Source organism: Phacochoerus africanus, chromosome 9 (genome assembly GCF_016906955.1).
Source record: "Phacochoerus africanus isolate WHEZ1 chromosome 9, ROS_Pafr_v1, whole genome shotgun sequence".
NCBI classification, from domain to species: Eukaryota; Metazoa; Chordata; class Mammalia; order Artiodactyla; family Suidae; genus Phacochoerus; species Phacochoerus africanus.
In genome coordinates, this window is record NC_062552.1 from 93882408 (window position 1) to 93899529 (window position 17122).

A 17122-nucleotide genomic window follows, 5' to 3' on the forward strand; every position below is an offset into this window, starting at 1 on the left:
TGTTGTGCTGTGTTGCAAGTATCTGGACATAGTTCTCAGTGCGACACAGCAGGACCTCACTGTAAATCCATTCCATGAGCAATAGTTTGCATCCGTTTACCCTGATTTTCCCCCTTTCTGTCCCCTTCTCTTCCCCCTGCATCCTTCCACTGCTGCAGGAGTTGCTGGAGAAGTCAGGCTACCTGCTGAAAATGGGGAGCCGGGTGAAGACATGGAAGAGGCGCTGGTTTGTCCTGAGACAGGGACAGATCATGTACTACAAGTCTCCGGTGAGACCCTCCTTCCCTGGCACAGTAGTCACAAGGACCTCATCGCAGGCCCAGGACCAAGTGAGAAGGGCTAGAACCAGGGCAGAGGGCAAAGCTCTAGCAGGTGGCGAGAGGCAACCTGGCCGAGCACCTGATGCTTTGAGCCACACACGGGACTGTGCGGCTGGTCACCGGGCCTCACAGTGATGGGCACTGAGCAGTCAAGGGCCCTTGTAGACAAGTTGGCTTGGCACTTCCTTCTTCCTTCAGAAGCTGAGTTCTTATGCCTCGTCCTGTAAGTGAACTGTCCCCAGGCTGCCCTCACATCGTCTGGATTATTCTAATAGGCGAGCCTATTGCCCCTTTCTACACTGTTTGGAATTAGAGAGCCTTGGATATTGGGACCTAGTTTGTCAGGACCTCCCTGCAGGACCAATGTTAAGAGATTTTTTTACCTTTTTTTTTGCCTTTTTTTTTTTTTTAGGGCCACACCTGCGGCATATGAAGGCTCCCAGGCTAGGGGTTGAATCAGAGCTTTAGCTGTCGGCCTAAGCCCCAGCCACAGCAATGCCAGATCCAAGCCACATCAGCAACCTATACCACTGCTCACGGCAATGCCACATCTTTCACTCACTGAGTGAAGCCGGGAATCAAACCCCCACCCTTATGGATACTAGTCAAATTTATTACTGCTGAGCCATGGTGGGAACTCCTAATGTTTTAAAGAAGGCAGAAAGGCCATGTCTCTTGTGCAACGCCAGTCAGTTATTAGTGGCTGTCTGGAACACTATGTTAAGGATTCTGGGTCTGCCTCACTCAGTGAGTACCATGCTCTGATTGATTAGTCATGCCTGCAGTGGTACTAGAAAGGGTAATAGTGATATGTATGCCACCTGTTTGCCACACTCTTTGCCATCCTTTACAGGATGTAGTAGAAAGAATTTAGGGCTTTATAGCTCCATAATAACCTGGCGACTCCTTACCCAGGATTTAAAGGCTCAATCTGTACTTTTTGAGGCCTGGGTCAGAGGGACCTGTGTCTGTCACCATTACTCCATTTAGTTAGAACCAGGAGCCAGAACAAGTTACCAGTTATACCACAGTCCAGGAAAGCTTTCAACCTGGAATAAGATCTGAGGGGGAGGAGTTCTTGTCATGGCTCAGTGGTAATGAACCCAATTAGTATCCATGAGGAAGCGGTTTGATCCCTGGCCTTGCTCAGTGGGTTAAGGATCTGGTGTTGCCATGAGCTGTGATGTAGATCAGAGACGTGGCTCGGATCCCATGGTGTTGCTGTGGCTGTGGTGTAGGCTAGCAACTGTAGCTCCTATTTGCCCCCTAGCCTGGGAACGTCCATATGCCAAGTGTGGGGCCCTAAAAAGCAAAAAAAAGAAAAAAAAAAGAGAAAGAAAGAAAAGCAAGAAAAGATCTGGGGGGAAATGGTGTGCTCTGGGAAGGCTCTAACCTCTTTCCTCCCTATTCCTTTCTCTGCAGAGTGACGTCATCCGGAAACCTCAAGGTCAAGTGGAACTGAATTCCCGTTGCCGAATTGTCCGAGGAGAGGGTGCACAGACATTCCAGGTGCGCATGTTCCTAGCAGCTGATGTTGTACATAGAAGAGGTGCTGGGTTTGAATATGGCTCCACTGGATACCCAGATGGGGCCAAGTGCCATCCTCCTTTGTAGGTATAGGGAAAGGAAAGGAGGCAGAATGTGCGAGGTGGAGAGAAGGTCAGAGAAAAAGATGAGGAGGAGGAGAGGAGAGAGTATCAGGCTGGAAAGAAGGAAGGAAGGACTGATGGGTCAGAGATCTGTGCCACCTCAGAGCCAGGTCCCTCTTATTCCACCCTTCTGTCTCCTCGGCCCTCAACCCCCGCCTCCTTCCCCAGCTCATCTCTGAGAAGAAAACCTATTACCTGACGGCCGATTCACCCAGCCTGCTGGAGGAGTGGATCCGAGTCCTGCAGAGCCTGCTGAAGGTCCAGACCATTGGGCCTTCAGCCCTGCCACAGGGTGGCACCAAGCCCACTGTGAAGGGCTGGCTGACCAAGGTACAAGGGGCGGGGTCAGCGGATGGGGAATGGGGACCTCCTGAGAGTCAAGGGGGCCAGGAGTGAGTGCCAGGGGGTGGTGGGGCCCCTCCCAACACACGGCTCCTTTCTCCAAGAAGTTCCCCACACTGATTGGCTGTGGTCTGAACCACACAAGGTGAGGGTGAATGGAGTTCCCGTCATGGTGCAGTGGTTAACGAATCCGACTAGGAACCATGAGGTTGCGGGTTCGATCCCTGGCCTTGCTCTGTGGGTTAAGGATGTGGCGTTGCCGTGAGCTGTGGTGTAGGTTGCAGATGCTGCTCAGATCCCAAGTTGCTGTGGCTCTGGCGTAGGCCGGCAGCTACAACTCCGATTGGACCCCTAGCCTGGGAACCTCCATATGCCACAGGAGTGGCCCTAGAAAAGACAAAAAAAAAAAAAGGTGAGGGTGAATGACTCTCTAGAAAAATAGGGATCGGGGTTGTTAGAACAAGAGCTTTTCTCAAGACAGAGGAGGGAAACGCATATCTTAGACCCATTTTGAGGTCATTAGGAGGTGCCCCCCGCCCCCGGTCTGGTACCCACCACTCCTCATATGACTAGTGGGAAACTGTCATCTCAGCAAGGCAGGTGTGGCCAAAGACATGTCATCTCAGGCTGCCCTTAAAGACATTTTCATTGGGGGCCTTCTGGTTGCGAGGAGCGGAGAAGCACCTGTTAATCCCATTCTTGGGAGGTTAACGAGGAAGTGCATTAACTGGGCCAGGACGCCGTCAGGAATGATGCGTGAGCAACCTCAGTGCTGCGGGCTCTCCCTCTGCCTCCCCGTTCAGCCCATGTTCATGGCCATTTCCTGTGCTCATGAGAGGTGGTTACACCTTCCCGAAGGCTTTAGCCGGCTATGGCCCTTCCCTCCCGACTGCAGCCTCTGCTGACGAGCCAATTCTTCTTGTGGTCATGTTCCTGGGACGTGCATCTGGTTGGCCTGATTGATCTTTTAATGGCAGGTCACATGAGGCCCCGTGAGGTGTCCTGTAGTACATACCACAGATGCGCCCTGTGAAACAGCTGGTTCCATTAGCAGGGAGCCTGGGTGGCATCTGAGTTTGGCCTGGGATTGACCTAAAGATCTGAGTTGGGGAGTTCCCGTCGTGGTGCAGTGGTTAACGAATCCGACTAGGAACCATGAGGTTTCGGGTTCGGTCCCTGCCCTTGCTCAGTTGGGTTAACGATCCAGCGTTGCTGGATGTAGGTTGCAGACGCGGCTCGGATCCCGCGTTGCTGTGGCTCTGGCGTAGGCCGGTGGCTACAGCTCCGATTCAACCCCTAGCCTGGGAATCTCCATATGCCGTGGGAGCGGCCCAAAGAAATAGCAAAAAGCCAAAAACAAACAAACAAACAAACAAACAAACAAAAAATATCTGAGTTGGACCAGGGCTGGGGTTTTTTTTTGTTTGTTTGTTTTTTGTTTTTATTTTGGCCACCCTGTGGCAATATGGAACTCCCAGGCCAGGGATCAGTTCCAAGACCTAAGCCACAGTTGCAGCAATGCCACATCCTTAACCCACTCTGCCAGGCTGGGGATTGAACCTGCGTCCTGGTGCTCCACAGCGGGAGCTCTTGGACCAGGGGTTTTGAGATCAGTCTCCATGTGGCTTCTCTTTGCCAGCCCTGGATTTCATAATGCCGGTTCATTTCTGGCTTACAGGTCAAGCATGGGCATTCCAAGCTGGTCTGGTGTGCTCTTATCGGAAGAACCTTCTACTACTATCGAAGCCATGAGGACAAGGTACCAGCCTCCTGGCAGCTTCCCAATCCCTGTGGTTCCATGTCCTGATGGAAGGCCCCAGTTTTACCCTCTTTCTCATCCAATCCCACAACAAGCCCCAAGCCGGCTGGCCAGATGCCTCTAGAGTGTGTGACCAGTGTGCATGGCCCATGGATTCTGCTTGTGGTCAACCTGTGCTCCCCCAAGCCCGCCTCAGCCAGGGATCTGTAGTCTCCCCTCCCCATCCTGACATCCATCCACATCCAAGTTCCCAGCCCTGCGAGGCCCGAGGGTTCAGGGAAAGCAGACTCCTCTCTCTGTCCCCCACTGGACCCCCATTCATGGAAGGCTCACATCCACAGCGACCCCTGGGCCGGCTGCCTGTGCGGGACTCGCGCATAGAGGAAGTGGATCGATCCTGTGACTCAGACGAGGACTATGAGGCCGGAGGAACCGGGCGGTTGCGTTCCTCCCACTGCACCCTGGTGATCCATCCCCCGGAGCACAGCCCCACCTACCTCCTCATTGGCACCAAGCATGAAAAGGTGAGGGACGGGGCTGGGCCTCCCTCCTTGGCCAAGTTTGGACCTCTGATTCTCATTTTTCCTTTCTCTTTCCCGAGTTTCCCCAGATTCACATTTATTGCCCTCCTGGACATTTTGGCAACTAGGAGTATTTCCTTATTGGGAATATTCCTTGTATTGAATTCATTCCCGGTGACCAGCATCTCTTCAGCGGGGCCATGAGCTAGAAGGACCACAGTCTTTCCTCTGAGAGACTGGTGACTTTGACCTGTGCCAACCAAACAGGCTGAACCTGACTCTGGGCTTGACCCCTTCAAAGAAGCTCCCTTGGGGCTCTTGCCTCCAAGCTGGTCTGGTGTGTTCTTGTTGCCTCCCCTCTTCCCCAGCCCTTCCCCATCAGATGGCTTTCCATCCTCTTCCAGGATACATGGCTTTACCACCTCACAGTGGCTGCAGGTGGCAGCAGTGCAAAGGTGGGCACGGCTTATGAGCAGCTCATTGGAAAGCTGATGGATGGTGAGGGAGACCCAGGTAAGCCAAAGGGAGCCCTCACTGCTGGGAGGGAGGCTGGTGGCTGGGTAATTGTTGGTCAAGGACCCAAGGAAAGCACTGCTGTACCCTGAAGCTCTTTTCAAACCATCTAAGCCACAGAAGGGCATTCCCATCCCAAGCTCCAAGAACCCCGTTTCTGGTGAGGATACTGAGGAGACCACTCTGCCTCTGGAGGAGTTGTGTGAGGAGCAGACTTTCCAGTGACGTGGGTCAATGTTTTGCTTTGTTCACTGCAACTTTGCTGGCCAGGCAGAGGGTTGAGGAAAGAAGGTGGCTGGTTAGTCTATAGTTAGAGTTTCTTAATAAATGAAGCCTAAATTGAGATCAGGCTATCTCAAGCCTGGGGCATTTGGGGGTCTTTATTTTGCTACTGATCCTCAAGACCCTGAAGATCTGAGGTCTCCCACCACACACACTGCTTTACTGCTGCTCCAAGGCTTGTTTATTCCAGGCTGATATACGCTCCTCTATCCAGACCTGATGCTGCAGGGAGGGGACCTTCCCTGTGCACACACACTTGTGCTCAGGTGCCCACACCTTGCACACTCACCACTACTGCAGCCCCATAAGCAGAGCAGTGGCCACCTATCTGTAAGCCACACTGCAAGTGTGCTGAATGAATGCAGGGCACAATGGCACAGCCTACACCCTACATCCTGTGGATACACACCCAGCACAGCCCGAGTATCCAGACAGTGAACCCCCATCTTCCCCCAGATCAAAGTGGGGGTGGGGCGGGAGGCAAGTTCCCTTCTGGGTGGTAACTGCTGCTGCGCTCTGGTGCTCTGCGCAGACTCCCCTCTCTGGAGGCACCCCATGCTGTGCTACAGCAAAGACGGCCTGTACACCTCCCTCACCACGCTGCCCTCCGAGGCCCTGCAGACGGAGGCTCTCAAGCTCTTCAAGGTAAAGTGGGAGCAAAGCCCAGCTCACGGGCTGGCAGCGGCGCCCTCACCCTGTGCCTGGGTTCTTCCTGGAGCAGTTCTGCTCACCATGGTGATGCTGGGGTGGAGGAGGCTCGTGCAGTTAGGGGCTAGTTCATGGAGGGATCTGATTGTTCATGGAAGGATCTGATCGTTCATGGAGGGATCTGAAGGGAAAGACAGCCCCTCAGGGTTCCCACCGCCTCCTTTATGGCCATGAGGCTGGAAGCTCCGGGCCTTCATTCATAAGCCCTAGGGAAGTGCCAGTGACATGAGGAGCCCCCTCCCCCCCCATAGTGAACAGCAGGAAAGGGCAGGTTTATGTTCTTCTGGATCTGAGAGAATCTGACCTATTTTAGAATGCTCTTTGTTCCCCTCTGAATATTCTGTCTTAAAAAGCAAGTGAATATGTCTTGCTTACGTAATGGAAACATTTAAAGAAGGAAAGATTTAGACCTCCCTTGTGGCACAGCTGGTTAAGGATCCAGTGTTATCACTGCAGTGGCTCAGGTAGCTGCTGTGCTCAGGTTCGATCCCTGGCGGGAGGTTCCACATACTGCAAGTAACCAAAAAAAAAAAAAAAAAAAAACCCTAAAAACAGGAGTTCCCACTGTGGTTCAGTGGTAACAAACCCAACTAGTATCCATCAGGACTTGGGTTTGATCCTTGGCCTCACTCAGCAGGCTAAGGATCTGGCATTGCCGTGAACTGTGGTGTAGGTCTTTGGTATGGCTCAGATCTGGCATTGCTGTGGTTGTGCTGTAGGCTGGCAGCTGCAGCTCCAATTTGACCCCTAGCCCGGGAACCTCCACAGGTGTGGCCCTAAAAAGAAAAAACGAGAAACAAATAATGAAGGAAAGATTCTGTCCCAAAGTAGCTTTCTCAGCAAGCGTAGATGCTCTTGAGCAGTAACAATGCCCCCTCCTAGAAGGGGCTGTCTGCAGTGAACTGCCCCAGGGGGATGGTCCAGCCTCTGGCCGTCACCAGGGGTGATAATCAAGGGACTCTTGGGCTACCCGTGCCCACCACCTTTTCCCTGCAGTCCTGCCAGCTGTTCATCAACGTGCCGGTGGAGGCCGCCTCAGTGGACTACCATGTGTCCCTGGCACAGACAGCACTGCAGGTCTGCCTGGTTCACCCTGAGCTGCAGAGCGAGATCTACTGCCAGCTCATGAAGCAGACTAGCTGCCGCCCGCCACAGAAGTACTCCCTTGTGCAGGTGGGCACCCCTGGGGCGGAACAGCCCACTGGCCAGGGCTACCCAGGGGTGGGAAAAACGGAAGGTATCCCCTGAGCCTGGCAGCCATTGGGCAGCCTCAGTGCTCAAAGCTGCCTGGAGGAGTTCCCACTGTGGTGCAGCAGAAACGAATCTGATTAGGAACCATGAGGTGGCGAGTTCGATCCCTGGCCTCACTCAGTGGGTTGAAGATCTGGCGTTGCCGTGAGCTGTGGTGTAGGTCACAGATCTGGCGTGGCTGTGGTGCAGGCTGGCGGCTACAGCTACAATTAGACCCCTAGCCTGGGAACCTCCATATGCTGCAAGTGTAGCCCTTAAAACAACAACAAAGCTGCCTGCGGCCCTTTGCCCTCTCTGTGCCCCTCCTGGATCTGCGCACAGATTGTGGGATGGCGGTTCTAGACAAGTTGGCCATCCTGGTGCCTGCAGAAGGTTGGGGGCTGTGGTTTGGAGGGACTGGGATGGCGGTGATGCTGCAGACCCAGCACTCACCCCACCCTGCCTTCTCCTCCGCTGGCAGTGCTGGCAGCTCCTGGCTCTGTGCGCCCCGCTTTTCCTGCCTCAGCACCACTTCCTCTGGTACGTCAAACAGCAGCTCCAACGCCATGCAGACCCCAGGTGAGTCAGCATCATTCCCTCTGCCACTCCGGCACCACCGACCAGCATGACGGCGGGGACACAGGAGAGACTAGGATGGATCAGCTCGCCCCTGCCCTCTGAGCTCTGCACAGGGAGACTTTGCCCGCCACCATGTACACAGATGAGCGTGTGGAGACCTGGGCACGCCTGGGCTCCCCTGCACACCAGTCCACTTGTGCGTGGATGCTTTGCAGGGGCTCTCATGTGAAGCTGCGGCGCCTCCAAATCATCCCTAGATTTTCCTTCGCTGTTACCATGTTTTCTGGCCTTTAGAGAACATGTCCATGCCAGCAACCTGCAGCAAATAGGTCCCGAGTGACAAACGCTCAGACAGTCTTTGGGGCTCTTATCACAGCCTGCCCGGCTGCAGGTTTGCTCCTGCAGGTGACCGTGAGGTAGGGAGCCAGAGTGTCGAGGTGGCAAGAACAGGCAGATTTCCTGGTGTTCTCCTCTTCCTTTGCCTGTCTTTTTAGAAATGAAACTGGCCAGTACGCCACGTACTGCCAGCGGGCCGTGGAGCGGACGCTGCAGACCGGGGAGCGGGAGGCCAGGCCGTCACGCATGGAGGTGGTGTCCATCCTGCTGAGGAACCCTTTCCACCACTCCTTGCCCTTTAGCATCCCCGTGCACTTCGCCAACGGGACATACCAGGTGACAAGGCCGCTGTGCTCACTGTCCCAAGTCTCTCGTGTCATCCTCCCAGTGGGCCGGTGGGTGCTGAGCCTCCTCAGGCCCAGCAGTTCTTTTTTTCTTTTCTTTTCTTTTCTTTTCTTTTTTTTTTTTTTTTTTTTTTTTTTTGCCATTTCTTGGGCCGCTCCCGCAGCATGTGGAGGTTCCCAGGCCAGGGGTCCAATAAGAGCCACAGCCGCCGGCCTACGCCAGAGCCACAGCAATGCGGGATCCGAGCTGTGTCTGCGACCTACACCACAGCTCATGGCAACACCAGATCCTTAACCCACTGAGCAAGGCCAAGGATCGAACCCGCAACCTCATGGTTCCTAGTCGGATTCATTAACTACTGCGCCACGACGGGAACTCCAGGCCTAGCAGTTCTTAACCAGGCACATTGGGCAAGGACAGGCCTGGGGTTTGGGGGAGTGAGTGGGGCTGTTGATGCCAGTGTGGAGGGAGAAAGGAGCTTGAATCACAAAAGTGCTTCACAGAGTTCCTATTGTGGCTCGTTGGGTTAAGAACCCAACATAATGTCTGTGAGGATGCGGGTTCCATCCCTGGCCTCCCTCAGTGGGCTAAGGATCCTGCATTTCTGCAAACTGTAGCATAGGTCGAAGATGCAGCTTGGATCCTGCGTTGCCATGGCTGTGGCATAGGCTGGCAGCTGTAGCTCTGATTTCACCCCTAGCCTGGGAACCTCCATATGCTGCTGGTGCAGCCCTAAAACAAACAAACGTAAAAACAGAAGTGCTTCCTGGTTTGAAGCCTTGGAAGTGGATCTTTTGAACCCACTACATGAACAGGGAAGCTGAGACACTGACCACAAAAGTGGCATGAGACGGGGCCTCCAAAAGAGAGACAGTGGAGTTCCCTGCTGGCTAAGCGGGTGAAGGGTCAGCGCTGTCCTTGCTGCGGCTTGGGTCACTGCTATGGTGAGGATTCAGTCCCTGGCCTGGGAACTTCCATGGGCTAAAGGCTCAGCCAAAAAGAAAAAAAAAAGGAGAGTTCCCATCGTGGCTCAGTGGTTAATAAATCCAACTAGGAACCATGAGGTTGCAGGTTTGATCCCTGGCCTTGCTCAGTGGGTTGGGGACCCGGCATTGCCGTGAGCTGTGGTATAGGTTGCAGACGTGGCTCGGATCCCACTTTGCTGTGGCTCTGGCGTAGGCCGAGGCTACAGCTCCAATTAGACCCCTAGCCTGGGAACCTCCATATGCCATAGGAAGCGGCCCCAGAAAAAGCAGGGCGGAGGGGGGGGAGAAAAAAAGAGCGACAGTAAAGGAGGACCAGAGCTTATGTGGGACTGCAGTTAAGCACGGACCCTCTGTGCCTGGAAACCAGCTTCCCTTGGTCTTTGCGTTCCCTTTGCTTCTTCAGCCAAGCCTTCCCACCTCCTGGACTCCCCACTGCCCCCCCCCCCCCCGAGCCCCACTCAGGACGTTCCCTCTCCCGGCAGGTGGTGGGTTTTGACGGCTCGTCCACAGTGGACGAGTTCCTCCAGCGGCTGAACCAGGAGGCGGGCATGAGGACGTCGTCCCACTCCGGCTTTGCCCTCTTCACAGATGACCCTTCCGGCCGGGACCTGGAACACTGCCTGCAGGGGAGCGTCAAGGTGATGGCCTCCCCCATAAGCCAGCTGAGCCCCTCCGGAGCCAGCTCGGGGGGTCAGGATTCTGTGTCGGGAGGAAGCCCCCCCCTGCTGGGTGCCTGACCAACCCCAGCCAGTTCGGGGCTGAGCCTGAGGCGTTCCCCAGGCCAGCATTTCTGGGCCGTCCTGCAGTGTGTCCCATCAGGCAGGGAAAAGGTGCTTGTGCCCTTGGCGCCAAAGAGATCTCTACATCCCTCGCCCCCTGGAGGGGCTGTCCAGCTTCAGGGGAAACACCGCTTCTCAGATCAGTGTAGGAAGGACAGGGAGGCCCCCGCAGCAGCAGCCCCACCCACACACAGCCTGCTGCCAGTTTTGTACATGCACGCTTAGATGGCCAGCGCTGCCTGCACCAGGGGAGGTGGGGCTGCACACTGGCACCTCCTTCTTACCCCGTCTCCCAGGGCCTGTGCTGCGCTTACAGGTCCAACCATACTTTTTTTTATTATTATCATTATTTTGGTCTTTTTAGGGCCACACCCATGGCATATGGAGGTTCCCAAGCTAGGGGTCAAATCAGAGCTACAGCTGCCAGCCTACACCACAGCCACAGCAACACGGGATCCGAGCTGCATCTGTGATCTACACCACAGCTCACAGCAACGCCGGATCCTTAACCCACTGAGTGAGGCCAGGGATCGAACCTGCAACCTCATGGATTTGTTAACCACTGAGCCACTGCGGGAACTCCAAGTCCAACTGTACTTTAAAGAGGTAGACCCTTATGGTACTTGTGTGAGTAAAGGCCCTAGAGTGGGATTCGAGCCCTGTATTGTCCTAGGGTCTGGGGTCAGAGCCGTGGGGCATGCTGGGTGTTTATGGGAATGAGGATGAGTGTTTGGGCTCCAGCATCTCCTTTTTTTATGGTAACAGGGCAAAGGCTTCTACCCTCTTTTACTGTTGCTTGGAAAAACTGCACCATGGACCTTCCTTCTAAATGCCCAGGCATCTGTAAGGTTCTGTCACAGAGTAGGCCCCCTGGTATACTTGTTGAAGAGAATAGGGGTCAGTGGAAGGGAAGTGGAGCCAGTGACAAGAGGTTGTGGTTTTTGACTGGGGCCTGTCTAGCCTCCGGGAGGCCCCCTCAGATGTCAAGGCAGCGGGGGCAGCGTTCTGGGGTTTGCTGCTCATGCCACGCCCAGAGCTGCACCTGTGTCTGTGCAGGAGTGGCAGGCACCCTGAGTCCTGGGAGCATGAGGCCGGCAGGTCAGCCTCCTGAAGGAGGGCAGTCAGCCAGCTCTGCCCCCTGCTCTGCCCTGACTTATTTATTCCCCAAATCGAGAGCTTTTCTGACTTTCCTCTTTGCCTCTTCCAGATCTGCGATGCCATCTCCAAGTGGGAGCAAGCCCTGAAGGAGCTGCACTCTGGAAAGTCTGAGGGTGGCTCACGTGTCGTGAAGCTGATATATAAGAACAGGTCCTGAGTACCCCTGGAGGCGGGGGACCAAGCAGGATGGCTGCCACTGGGGTGCAGTCTTCAATTCCCCAACTGGAGGCCCGGCCTGCACAGGCAGGGAGCCCACACGTACAACAATGCGTGGTGGTCATCAGCTGGAGCCCAGGCTGGCTCTGCTGGTCTCTGTGAGGCCATGGGAAGTTCAGGCTTTCAGTCCCTGAACTAGGTCTGCATACTCACACATCACGTGTCCATGTGCACACACACCTGCCCCACCAAACAGACCAAATGCGTTACATGAGGAGAATGAGATTTTGTCTGAGCACTAGATTTTTAAGGCTAAAGAATAAATCGCTCCTATACCAGTTCCAGGAAATACAGGAGACACCCTGACTTATATCAATTTGAATAAGAAAATTCCATCCCAGATATGTCTCCAGGCAAATAAATTCTCTTGGAATCTGAACTCATCCAGTTCCCTAATAAGCTATGATGCTAGGTACCAGATTCCCCTCATTAAATCCAGTAAGTCTGACGGTGAATTCAGAGTTAACAACTAGGAGTTCCCATGGTTGCCCAGCGGCTAACCAATCCGACTAGTATCTATGAGAATGTGGGTTCAATCCCTGGCGTCACTCAGTGGGTTAAGTGTCCGGCGTTGCTGTGCCATAGGCTGGCAGCTTCAGCTCTGATTGGACCCCTAGCCTGGGAACTTCCACAGGCCACAAGTGTGGCCCTAAAAAGACAAAAAAAAAAAAAAAAACCCAAAAACAAGGACAGTCTGAGACTAAATGTCTTGTGGGATCCCAGATGGCATTCCAGAACAGAAAAAGAATATCAGGCAAAATAAAAGAAAATCCTAATGAAATATGGGCTTCAGTTAAAAAAAAAAAAAAAAAGTGAACAGCTACTGTTGCTGTGACATCCGATAGCCCTGTTATCTCCTCTGGTTATACTTGGTTAAATTTTTCTGGAGACAGTGGAACATAGGCTCACAAATGGTGTAAAAAGAAGAGTTTCTTTCTTTGGAAATCAAGGTAAACAGATGCAGAGACAGCCTCGTCCACTGGGACCCCAGCTAAGTGCTGGCTCCTCCTTCTCTCCCCTGTAGGCTGTACTTTCGGAGTCAAGTCAAAGGGGAGACAGAGCGAGAGCGGCTGCTGCTGGCCTCCCAGGCTAGCGGAGAGATAGTGGCGGGGAGGTTTCCTGTCAACAAGGAACTGGCTCTGGAGATGGCCGCCCTGATGGCCCAGGTAAGGTTCTGATTGGGAATCAGGAGGGTCGGGAGGCCGTCTTGGACCCCCAGGTGGAATGTATCACACAGGCGGGAAGAGGAGATTCTGCGGATCCTGAGGTGCCAGAGAGGTGGCCTCACAGACCCCTCACCCAGCAGAGCGCCTCATGGGAGATACAGGCTACATGCAGAACTCTGGACGCGGAATCCCGGGGCCTAGGTTTGAATCCAAGCCACCTTCCTGCCATGAGATCTTAGCCAAGTCACTTTACTTGTCTATGCTTTAGTTCCTTTTTTGTATACTGAAAGAAAAAATACGTCCTGCCTGCCCTTACAGAGTTGTACTCAGTATGATTCCTAGGTAACGTGTGTCACATGGTGTATGTGGTAAAATGTGTACTTAATCTGTCAAACACTGTGATGCGAACTAGGAAAAGAAACACACATTCAGACTTTTCCTCTTCTCTCCATTCCCTTTAGAAGGCCGTCTTGCTGAAGTTATCTGGGATATCGTTACGGTTTCTATAAGAAAGATTCTGGGAGTTCCCATTGTGGCTCAATGGTTAACCCAACTAGTATCCATGAGGATGCGGGTTCGATCCCTGGTCTTGCTCAGTGGATCAGGAATCCAGCGTTGCTGTGAGCTGTGGTGTAGGTCGCAGATGCGACTCGGGATCCTGCTTTGCTGTGGCTTTGGTGTAGGCTGGCAGCTACAGCTCCGATTAGACCCCTAGCCTGGGAACCTCCATATGCCGCAGGTGCGGCACTAAAAAGACGTGCACGCGCTTGCGCACACACATACGCACGAGTCTGGATCTACATGCTCAAGAGGAAGGGGAAATAATAATAGTTGATTTTTTTTTTTGTCTTTCTGTGATTTCTAGGGCCGCTCCCGCCGCATATGGGGGTTCCCAGGCTAGGGGTCCAATCGGAGCTGTAGCCACTGGCCTCCGCCAGAGCCACAGCAACGCGGGATCTGAGCCGCGTCTGCAACCTACACCGCAGCTCACGGCAACGCTGGATCCTTAACCCACTGAGCAAGGCCAGGGATTAAACCCGCAACCTCATGGTTCCTAGTCGGATTCGCTAACCACTGTGCCACGACGGGAACTCTAGTAGCTGATCTTTAATAAACATGTATTGAATACATTATAGAGGGTCCTATGCTAAACTTTTTCTAAGCACTGCTCTATTTAATTCTCATCCCCTAATAGATGAGGAAATTGAAGCTCACAGAGGTTAACCTGATCAGGGTTACAAAGCTGGTAAATGGCAACTGTCTGACGCCAGTGTTTGGAACACTCTGCTGTATCTGTAGCATTTTCCATCCTGTATCCCATACTTTTGGATTGGAAGCCAGAATTTCTACATTGTTTTCCTTTGTCTGCTGCTAATTAACCATGTTTTAGGATAGGGCACTTAACCTCAACTACAAGACGAAAGTTAATTTGGACAATGTCTGATATTCTAAGACCCTAAGGTGGTTTATCTAGTGTTCAGGAAACTTGAGATAAAAGGGCTGTCTGTTCACAAGAAGTGTTTTTCACATCCATTCACACCTCACCAATAAAGGAATGAAAAAATGGTTTATTTCACCTTCCCCACCCCATTCACATCCAGATTCCTGACTTGACCCTCCATGTGCTTCTGCCACAGGTAGAGTATGGGGACTTGGAGAGGCCCGTCCTGCCAGGCCCTGGGGTCACACCCCCTGCCAAGGCTCAGCATCTTCTACAGCAGGTCCTAGATAGGTTCTACCCAAGGCGCTACAGACACGGGGCCCCCCCTGAACAGCTGAGGTAGGCTGCAAGGTCTTGTGGGGAGGCGTGGGCTGCAGACCTGGGGAAAAGTCAGAGCTGTGACAAAAACATGACATTTCTCTCCATCTGTCCAAACCAGGCACCTGGCAGATCAGCTGACCACAAAATGGGCAGCCCTGCAAGGCTGCTCCTCTTCTGAGTGCATCCGCATCTACCTGACGGTGGCCCGGAAATGGCCCTTCTTTGGTGCTAAGCTCTTTGCTGCTCAGGTAAGTGTGAGTGATCTCCAGTGGAAGGAGTGGTTACCACACTTTTGGGAATTCCCTGGGTTTCTCCTGGAGCTGCTGTCACCTTTGAGCTGATTGTCTGCAGCACCCGCCCTGCATACTAGCAACCACCAGGGGTTGCTGTCTCGCCACCCATTTCTTGCCTACTCTAGACTTCTCTGGTCCACAGCAGTTGTGTGTGATTCATTGCTTTGCAGCCAGGATTAACTTTCTTTTATTCACTTCTTTCCCAATCCTAGCCCTGAAAAGACAGTATCAACTAAGTTTCAACAGGTTTCAGACTTGATATGATGTCCCTTTCAAGAATGCTTTTATTTTAAAAGAAGTTTGATAGATAGACTAATGTATAATCTAAACAGATACATCTCTGCTGGCCTGGCGTGGCCACAGGGAGATCTAACTACTCAGGCAACTGTTTGTTTCTCCTGCGTGAAGGCCAGGTGGCCAAGAGTAATTTCAGTTGGAACTTTTCTTCACTGGGTATCTGGGGTGCATGAACTTTGTGCACCCCAGTATCCTGTCCTTGAAGCTGGACCATGATCCTGTTCACGGTGGGTACAGATGAGACAGTGGACGTTCACTTGTTCTTTGGACAAAGAACTGTTGAGCCCCTACTGTGTGTCAAGGATTGTGCTGGTTGTTTGAGGTTACAGGAGGTAAGCAAAGGAGACAGAGTCCTTGGCTTCATGGAGCTTCCCACCTGGTGGGGGGTGTGCACATCAATCAAATAATCACACATTCTCTCTCTCTGAATATATTTATAATGTTTTTACAAGATGTCACAAGTGCCATAAAAGGAAAGTCCAGGAGTGTTAGGCATATAACGTGGGGACCCACTTAGTCTGGGAGGATGGGAAAAGCTCCTGAAAAAAGGAACAGGTCTATCTCTCCCCCCAGCCTTTTGGCCAGGAAATCTAGATTGCCGTACTGCAGCCCAAGCAGTGAAAATGAGTCATTCCAGGAATTGTCCACCAGATAATCACTTTTCTCCCTGGCAGGGCCTAAAGCCCTAAGGTTGCATTATTTTCCTAATTTTTTTTCACAGTCCCTAGGAAACTGGTGGAAGCAGGTGCACCTGCACCGGGAGAGACTGTGGGTGGGAAGCGGTCAGTCTCTGAGAGCCAGGAGAAAACAGCCGGTTCTCCATGCCCCTGACAGAGCAGCCAGGGCTGGCCTTGGTCCTGCAGCAGGAACAAAGTGTACTGTGTTGTGTACTGTGGCAGGATGGGCTAGAGGTACGGCAAGGAAGTGGTACTCTGCCCGCTCAGGGTAGTTAGTAGGTGGCCAGAGCTCCAAGCCAGATGCCTCCCACCACGGGCAGCCCCTTTACTCTGGCATGCTGTATAAATACCATATTCTGTGTTTTCCAAAAGGAGGAAAAAGATGGGCATCACAGCCTAGCAGATCCCTGGATGTGCCTTCTCCCTCAGAAAGCTCTCATGGTTCCGAATCTCTAGCGGTGGCTCTGTCTGATGGCATTTTCTATTTCCCCAGCCTGCAGAGCTGTCTTCCAAGGAGAACGCTCCAGTGTGGATTGCTGTGAACGAGGATGGTGTCAGCATCCTGGACCACAACACGATGGTACGGGAGGGTGGGGGCTGGCTCCCAGACCCCCAAATAGTACCTTTGCCTCTCCTCTCTGGACTCAAAGGCCCGGCTAAGTGACTGTTGCTCTTGCCCCCACCGCCCAAGTGCTGGTGTCCTCACAGCTTGTAGACATTTAAGGTGTGGCTCTCCAAAGTGTGGCCACTTCAGAGTTCTCCCTGCCTGGTCTGAGAGACTGGGCCTGCTGGCTCCTAGCTCGGGAGGCACGTGGAAAGTTTCCCCAGAATAAACTGGCTCTTTCCCCACAGCAAGTGCACGTGACTTATCCCTATGCTTCGGTGATGACTTTTGGCGGCTACCGGGATGACTTCATGCTTGTGATTAGATCCATTCCAGACCAGGGCTCTGGAAGAAGCCACATTGAGAAGCTGATCTTCCGAATGGCTGCTCCCAAGGTGGGTCTGATCTGGTCTGAGGTGGGGCGGGGCGGGGGGCGCTTGGAGCCAAGACAGGAAACTGGGATTAGGACAGTTCTCTAGAAGGGCCCTGCCCCAGATAAAGCTTTGGCGTTGTCTATCATTGGGCCTCTGAAGTTCAGGCATGTGGTGTCTCAGGAGTCACTGCTGAGCTGGCAGGTGAAGGGGCTGGCGGGGGAGGGAA

At 53.2% G+C, this 17122-nt stretch overlaps 1 protein-coding gene across 1 annotated transcript in view; it reads left to right on the forward strand.

Moving 5' to 3' along the window:
* The window catches only part of PLEKHH1 (pleckstrin homology, MyTH4 and FERM domain containing H1), a 59776-nt gene that overhangs the window by 39757 nt on the left and 2897 nt on the right, over positions 1-17122 (forward strand). Inside the window, exons 12-28 of the mRNA XM_047795192.1 lie at positions 159-269; positions 1743-1829; positions 2138-2299; positions 3990-4070; positions 4412-4594; positions 4996-5104; positions 5919-6031; positions 7091-7267; positions 7806-7903; positions 8398-8575; positions 10053-10208; positions 11557-11657; positions 12748-12889; positions 14527-14669; positions 14770-14899; positions 16412-16498; positions 16771-16917. Coding sequence (XP_047651148.1) covers positions 159-269; positions 1743-1829; positions 2138-2299; positions 3990-4070; positions 4412-4594; positions 4996-5104; positions 5919-6031; positions 7091-7267; positions 7806-7903; positions 8398-8575; positions 10053-10208; positions 11557-11657; positions 12748-12889; positions 14527-14669; positions 14770-14899; positions 16412-16498; positions 16771-16917 — 2205 coding nt within the window. The remainder of the gene's footprint in view (positions 1-158; positions 270-1742; positions 1830-2137; positions 2300-3989; positions 4071-4411; positions 4595-4995; positions 5105-5918; positions 6032-7090; positions 7268-7805; positions 7904-8397; positions 8576-10052; positions 10209-11556; positions 11658-12747; positions 12890-14526; positions 14670-14769; positions 14900-16411; positions 16499-16770; positions 16918-17122) is intronic.